The sequence below is a fragment of the Tasmannia lanceolata genome, unplaced genomic scaffold (genome assembly GCF_043159265.1).
Source record: "Tasmannia lanceolata isolate RefF3 unplaced genomic scaffold, GAP_Taslan_0.1 ptg000025l, whole genome shotgun sequence".
Taxonomy (NCBI): domain Eukaryota; kingdom Viridiplantae; phylum Streptophyta; class Magnoliopsida; order Canellales; family Winteraceae; genus Tasmannia; species Tasmannia lanceolata.
This window is the reverse complement of record NW_027518702.1, coordinates 8,317,335-8,325,096: the sequence shown is the minus strand read 5'-3', so window position 1 is coordinate 8,325,096 and position 7,762 is coordinate 8,317,335. Positions and strand designations below refer to the sequence as shown.

The 7,762-nt window shown below is 35.3% G+C and overlaps 1 protein-coding gene across 3 annotated transcripts; it reads right to left on the bottom strand.

The window, feature by feature from the left end:
* Positions 1-3,376: 3,376 nt before the first annotated feature.
* LOC143857823 (myb family transcription factor PHL8-like) lies at positions 3,377-5,192 on the bottom strand. 3 transcript variants are annotated; one of them, XM_077368332.1, is made up of 7 exons: positions 5,041-5,192; positions 4,810-4,969; positions 4,646-4,722; positions 4,498-4,555; positions 4,331-4,421; positions 4,184-4,250; positions 3,377-4,094 (listed from the first exon to the last, which is right to left on the bottom strand). In XM_077368332.1, the coding sequence occupies exons 1-7, from the start codon at positions 5,062-5,064 to the stop codon at positions 3,567-3,569; spliced, it is 1,005 nt and encodes a 334-aa protein (XP_077224447.1). In that variant the 5' UTR covers positions 5,065-5,192; the 3' UTR covers positions 3,377-3,566. The 3 variants fall into 3 exon arrangements, with proteins under 3 accessions (XP_077224447.1, XP_077224448.1, XP_077224449.1); XM_077368333.1 differs by having other exon boundaries at positions 4,331-4,418; XM_077368334.1 differs by having other exon boundaries at positions 4,331-4,409.
* Positions 5,193-7,762: the final 2,570 nt, after the last annotated feature.

Here is a 7,762-nt window from a genome sequence, read left to right as displayed (position 1 = left end):
ACGAGAGATTTTTTCTACTACTATGTTCTGGAAGTTTTCAAGAGGCCGAAAGTTTCTTAAAAAGGTCCTTAACATAATCTAATTATAAACTTAAGAGACAAAATTAGTGGGTAACATTTCAAAAGTCCAAGTGTTGGCCTCTGATATGCTCTCCATTGGGCCAATTTTTTCATTAAACAAGAAGCAATTACAGCCTTTGATCAATGGTTATAGTTGAACTCTATAAGGTAATTTAGTGCTTACATCAGCTGATTTCAGTCCCATGATTAGATTTTAATTAGACTTTTGCATGCAATTTGCCCTTCACTTTAAGAAATTAAGCTTATCTATGTAAATTCCAATCAATGATTTTTAGCCATTAATCAAGGATAGATCAATGGTTGAGTATTGGTACATCCGATTAGGACTGATGTCATTAAACAATAACATGCCTCTCTCTCTCTCTCTTTGAATGCATGGGTAAATTTTACTTTTTCCAATGGGATGATTGTGAGTAGTAGATCAGGATGTGATCAATGGGTCACGATTAAGAGACATCTGGATTTGATACAGAGTATCATGATGATTTTTACCCTTTTTTTAGTTATGGATCAATTACCAATGGGGGACAAAAATTAGGTGGAATTATCAACAGGACCCATGCTTTTCAGAAATTATCAACGAGGGACAAAAGAGGTCTTGTCACTAAAAGCTGGACGAAAATGCTCTTTTCTTAAGCAACACGTTTTGCTTTTCCACTTTTCCCTCTTCTCTCTTCTCTCCCTCTTTTTTTTTTTTTACTTTTTCATTTTCAACTTTGTTTTTTTTTTTTTTTTACCTTACCAGTCATCTTCTTCATTATTTAGTCACCATTGGAGGTGGGAAAACTCGAAAATTTGAAACGTGAGTTCATTCCCATCTATCTTTTAATATCTAGGTTTTGTTTTTCATTTGTTTTAGGGTTTTGCATTTCTCCCTCCCTTTTAATGGAAGATGAGGAAGATGAATCGTACGGTAGAAAGAAAAAATGTGAAAATGAACGAGTGAAAAAAAAAACAGGAAGTAAAAAGTGTTCGTAAGGGACTTGATAAGCCCATTCGGAATTTGGTAACCCCATTTTGATATTGGATAACCCTAACCCCAGAGCCTTGAAAACCTCCTTCCAAAACTCTAGTACCCTTGGGCAATTTTAAGGGACTTGATAAGCCCATTCGTAAATTGGTAACCCAATTTTGATACTAGATAACCCCAATCCCAAATACTTGAAAACCCCATTCCAAAACTCTAGTACCCTCAGCCAATTTTCAGGGACTTAATAAGCCCATTCGGAAATTGGTAACCCCATTTTGATACTTGATAACCCCAATCCTAGAGACTTGAAACCCCCTTCCAAAACTCCAGTACGCTCGGCTAATTTTCAAGGACTTGATAAGCGCATTCAGAAATTGGTAACCCCATTTTTATACTAGATAACCCCAATCCCAGATACTTGAAAACCCCCTTCCAAAACTCTAGTACCCTTGGCCAATTTTTTGGGACTCGATCACCCCATTCAGAAATTGGTGACCCCATTTTTTTTACTAGATAACCCCAATCCTAGAAACTTGAAAACCCTCTTCCAAAACTCCAGTACCCTCTGCCAATTTTCAAGCACTTGATAAGCCCATTCGAAAATTGGTAACCCTACTTTTGAGAGTTACTAACCCCCTTCCAGAGAGTTGATAAACCCCTTCCAGAGAGTTGATAAACCCCCTGCCTATAGCAACTCTTTTAATGGCATTATAATTCTGCTCATGATAGAAATAACAAAAGAAATGGATGTTGTTTTCATTAAATGTGCTTCATGTATTACATCCCAATTTGTGTATTACAAAAAAAAAAAAAATTTAAGTAAATAAAAAAATGTGTAGCCATCCATTCATGTATTACATCAACTTTTTCTTATACAACCACTTGTTTTCCAAAAAAAGTGAGTGAAGCCATCCATGCATTATCTCCAGAACTCACCCTAAAAAACAAATAACTTAAACCCTAACAAGATAAATCAGAAACAGAGGAATGAAAAATAGTGCAAAACCCTAAACAAAAAAAAAACAAAAAAACAAAAACAAAACAAAACCTAATACAAAGAGATAGATGGTAAGAACTCAACATTCAAGTTTTCAAGATTTACCAGCAACAATGGTGGCTGAACAAGGAGGAAGATGACTACTAGGGTAAAAAATAAAAAAGGTGATAATGGAGAAGTAAAAGAAGAGGGAAGAAGGAGAAAACAAGGTCAAAACGTGTTGTAAATGCCAAAGGGTATTTTCGTCCAGCTTTTACTAACAAGACCTCTTTTGTCCCCTGTTGATAATTTTTGAAAAGGATGGGTCCTGGTGATAATTTTGCCTAATGTTTGTCCCCCATTGGTAATTGGTCCTTTAGTTATTTAGAAATTCATTTGAATTTTTTTATTTATTTTTTGGGTTTTCTACAAAGCTCTTTGGTTTTGATTAAAAACCATATGTTCTTTGATGGGTTTTTTTTTATGAGCGCTATTGTACATTGCATATGCAAATTTCTGTAGATTAATTGTGTAAGTCTGATTATTCGATCAAAAGGGATAATATATTTGTGAAGGATGGAATTTGGCAGACGTTGGAGCCAATATAAAAAAAAATGCTTCTTTTAATCCGTTTTATTCTTTCCGATAGATGTTTTCATTTTTGTTTTTCACATTGCTTTGGCGTGTATTCTGACCATATTGGTCCTCTGGTTTGCCTCCTTTTTTTAGGAAGATGATATTTCACCCCTCTTCCGTACGCATTCGCCCCCTTTAACGTGTTTTAATGTCAAAAAGCGTTAAAGTTGCGGACTGTTCACGTTATAAGGGGGCGAATGCGCACTGCAGAGGGGTGAAAATATCATCCCTCCCTTCTTCTTTTTATAACAAATCATTATCATTAAACAAAAGACAAATGGCAATTCCCACAACATTGAGTGGTAATAGTATGTCACATGCCAGTGTATCAGATTTGTTGGGGGTCACCATGTTTGGTACCTGATGTCCCTAGAAATCAGATTCTAAGACAAATCAGATGGCTACTCCAATGGTCAGTGAATTAAGGATTTAAATAACATATATTGCTGCTTATTCTGTTTGGCTTCCTAGGGAAAACCTATTCTGTATTGCTTACCCATGCTTGGTACAGTAATTATTCTTCCAAGGTGTCTTGTGTCTTTGGCCTTATCCAAGACTCCCTTATAAAATAGATTATATGGTAATATTCTTCCTATTCGAGTCCCATGCACATGTGCTAGTGAGATGTCCTTTTTAATTCGTAACTTAGTAATATTATTATGAAATCAGGGCATGTTTGCATCAAATCTAGTAAAAAAGTGGAAAACCCAATCCTCTTTAACTAAAAAGTATTTGCACCTCTAGTGATATATTGACATATATTTCACACTACTATGGGTCCATGTGACAATATAAACAACAAGATAACTGAAAGTCTATGACATATAAAGCCCATGATATTCTTAGACATGTCCTGTGATGAAGATTTCAAGCACTCATGGGCTTGGCAGATTACTCACTCACCTCAATTCCAACAATTCAAGTCTAGTTCTTGCCGACCCAAATCAATCTCGGATTGATACTGGCTATTCAGATCAAGATCCTTTGATGGCCTTAACTTTTTCAACAGATTATCGGAGTTTCGTTTGAGTGGTCTCTTAGTAGCCCTGTTAGGCTCATTGTTGTGTTTACTATCATCGTGGGTTGAGTTCATCAGTAAAGTTTGTATGTTTTCACCCTTTCGTTCCGAACTTTCCAATGACGTTAGGCAGCTGTCAGTGGAGCAATCTGTAAACTGTGGTTGATGAATACCAAAGTTACCTCCTAGTGTCGATCTCTTTCCTTGTTTCTCTAAGCTTATGCTTGACAATTCTGTTAGTTCAGAAAATGAAGAGCTCTTGAACATAGCCACCAATTCGGAGTGCTCTACTTTTGTCATGTCCAGTCTCACATTAGATGAATTGTAGGCAGCAAGTGTTTCCTGTGCTTTCTTTAATACTGACTGTAAATACTTTCCCTGTGCTTCGATTCGAAGTTGCAAGTGTCTTTGAACCTAAATCAAAGTACAAAACAAGAAGAAACACAATTATGGAATTGAACATAGCCGCGAGAATAAATATTTTTTATACGGATTGATCGCACCTCAATTTGTTCCTGCAGCCTCTTTTGGACCTCCATTTGCATCAGCAAAGCTTTAGCAATATGCAAGCTTTGGAAAACAAAACCTTAAATCAGTAATAATTTTTTTTTCCAAAGACTAGAAAAAAGGCCCTAAGATTTGTGTCTTACTCATTAGCCTCTGTATGGGTTCTCATATTTTCACCATTGATATGGGCACATTTAGTCTCATCATGTCTGTAACCTGTTACTGTGCAATCTTCTATAGGCACCCATCAAGACCCAGATGAGGGATTATAAAAAGAAAGCATAAAGTTCTACTCCAAACCAAATCTCACCTTCTTCTCTGTGTTCATCACAGGTTTTGGACTGTTCAGGCTTTCCAAGCCTATATTTCTGCAATTAAAAAACAAATATATGTAAAATTACTACTCTGTATGGGTATTAGAGATACCATATATAATCAGATTTTTGAACAGAACATGCCTGCAAATGGCTCTTTAGATGGTATAAAGTAAGTCCTGGTACTCCCATCATCCTCATAACAGCTTTTGGTGTTGCCTCTATTATTCAAAAAGAAAAGAAAAGAAGTAATGATCACAAGTGAATATCCATTCCATGGAACTTGAAAACCAAGTCTCCACACTTACTCTCTGCGCCTCCGAGCTGAAAAACCGCGTCAACAAATCGCTGGTGAAGCTCAGGAGTCCATTTTAGCCTGGGCTTAGCATCCCCTGAGAGAACCAATCCCATCTCCCTTTGTCCATGTACCAATGAAAACATGTCTTCAAATTGATCATTCATCATTCCCTGTAGATTCAATTCATTAATGTGTAAGAGCTCCCAAAACCTGAAAAAAAATACCCCTTGTTGATTCTCACCTTTGCTTCAATTTGTGGCTGCATTGATTCTCTTTATATTTTGGGTTGTTCTTTTTTCCTGCCTGTCTGAAAACAAAAGTGGTTTGTGTTGAAGAATATATGAATGAGCTGTGGTTCTACCTTTCTACATTTCCCAAACTCATATCATCTTTTATGGAAAATGATATCTGGACAACTGTGTTTTGATAATTGCACTAACTCATCTTGTCTTTTCCTATATAAAGAGCTGTCAAAGTTTATTACAGTCCCCAAAAGCTCTCACAAGTCAATTAAAAGAGAAGATAATCTGAGTTTGTGCAATTATTAAAACATGGTAGTGCCAATATCAGTAGCCTCTTTTATTTTGCTTCTATGACTTGAAGGGAGAGAATCTTTCATGCAGGAAACAGAGAAAGTAGGTTCAGTTGAGCCTCAAAAGTAGAGAAAAGAGAAAAAGTGTAGCATTTGTTTCCTTGCTGTTCTCCTACTTCTCTCTTTCTTCTCTTTGCTTGATTCTCTGTCCAGAAGTTGGCCCCACCATGATGAATAATGGGTGCAACTCAACTTTTCTCGTCAGAATGGAGCTTAGAATGAATTTAATGGAGTGATACTTTATTGGTTTTCTTCCATTTCCATGGATAATAAGAAATATGACAGATTTTTATTGGGTCAAATCCTCTCATGTCTTTGAAATTGACTCAAGAAACAAAAGAGCACATTTTTAGAAAATATCCAAATAGATTAAACAACCCATATTTTTTGATGTTCTCATTCTTCAAAAGCAATGTTAATGAGTGAATTTAGAAATTACTAGAAAACTTTTTATATTGAAACTAATTTTCTTGTCTTTTTGACACTGAGCCAAAGAAAAGAAAAAGAAAATCATTTCAGATTAACTGCATTAACCAGCCCAAATGACTTAAATTTCAGATTAACTGCATTAACCAGCCCAAATGACTTAAGGATGAGGTCAGGATAACATAAGCTTTATTTGCTCTACTTTTTGTGAGACGACCTTGGGTGGCTGGGTCAAGCTTTTCATTGATAATACTCTCCCCCCACTAAGACTCTGTTAAGATTTTCATTGATAATACTTTATCCCCCTTGACTCTCTTAAGGGTCTTAATTCCTTATTTTAGGAATTCAGTTTATCCTCTGCTTCTCTTTAGCTAAAGCATACATATAAAAGATATTATATAGTCAGTCCCTTTCCCACAATTCCACACCCTTTTCTTTGTCTTTCCTAAAAGGACAAACAAACTGTGTGAAACTGCAGTTATTTGTAGGAAAAGACAAATAAAAGAGGGTGGAAATGTTTGAAAAGGGAGTGGAAATATCATTTCTCATATTAAAAATATTTTCCACTTAGTTTTTGTTTCTTTATTTATTTATTTTCATTTCATCATCATCATCTCTCTCTCTCTCTTCTTTACTTATTGTGATCACCACTCTCTGTATGTGTGCTAAACATGCCACCACCCTTGTTATCCGAGAATGACAAAAATGACCACATAGCTTCTAATTACTCTCTCTGCCAGCATATTGCTACTGATGGGACTCCCTCTTTGTATAAAGTTTAAAAAAAAAAAAAAAAAGTTAGGAAATATATTCCAAAGGGAGAGCTTGCAAGATTTTTGGACTGTAACCCACATCTAAATTCAAGTAGAGAAAGGCAGTTTAACAATGACCAACAACAAATCCGAAAAGATGAGCAGATTGTTTGATTGTATTTCTCATGAATTTTATTGCACCGAATCAGAATTTAATCATTGATCATCAAAGTCCTTCCATCCCATTGCCCAAACATTCACTTGGTCTGCTTCATTGATCTACCTTTAATGATTGAAAGGTGAAGGAAAATAAATGATAAAATAGTTGTATTAAAAAATAGAGAAAAAACCATTTAAGTATAATTTATTTTTTGCAACCATAGACCCAGTTTGAACTCAAACTTCTTGAAACATACGTTGTACAAGAAAAAAATACCCTTCTACCCTTCTGCAGACATTAGAAATGACACTCAAAGTTTACAAAGATTTGAGTGCCATTTCCAATGGCTACAGAAGGGTAGAAGGGTATATTTTTTCTTATACAGCATTTGTTATGCAGTTTGAGTTTAAATTGGGTCTGAACTGTATCTTCAGAAATAAAATATATTTAATTGGTATTTTCTCTAAAGTATAAAAAGAACAGACAAATAAAAGTCCTAGTTCAACCAATCAAGATGGGGTATTTCATACTTCATAGTAAAGATGAAAGTTGTTTCAAATACCATATTAGCATAGCTACCATACCTGCTGATACAGACCATAGTGAATGTTGATACTTGATAGTAAAGAATGTCATCATTAGACTGACAGAATGTTTATTTTTGTGCTGAAAATTTTGTATGTAGGATATGCAAATGCAAGCTTGTTGTTCTATCAGATTCAAGTATTCTTGGCCAATGGTAGCCCTACTTTCCAATCAGTATTTAGAAGAATTTGAATCATTATTTGGAGAAAATTTGAGTAAATTTTTATATGCAAAAGGGCATCCATATGGGACCTTAAACATTTGAAATCAAAGAAAAGATGAGAACAATGTAAGAATCTTTTCCTTTAACAAGCTGATGTACTTCCAACTACTTTCTTGCTTTAATATATTCCAAAACACGTAAAGGAGATTCCAGGATGATGGTGAAGGACCCCCCTGGTATGTAGGGTAGTAGAAGAAGGTCCAGTGAATCAAAAAGTCAAGAGTA

Excerpts from the sequence above, each read along its gene's own strand:
- LOC143857823 (XM_077368332.1), bottom strand. The coding sequence starts at position 5,064 with ATGCAGCCACAAATTGAAGCAAAG. Across the intron at positions 4,723-4,809 it reads TCAGCTCGGAGGCGCAGAGA|AGGCAACACCAAAAGCTGTT; the intron begins GTAAGTGTGGAG and ends TTTGAATAATAG. Across the intron at positions 4,251-4,330 it reads ACCCATACAGAGGCTAATGA|CTTGCATATTGCTAAAGCTT; the intron begins GTAAGACACAAA and ends TGTTTTCCAAAG.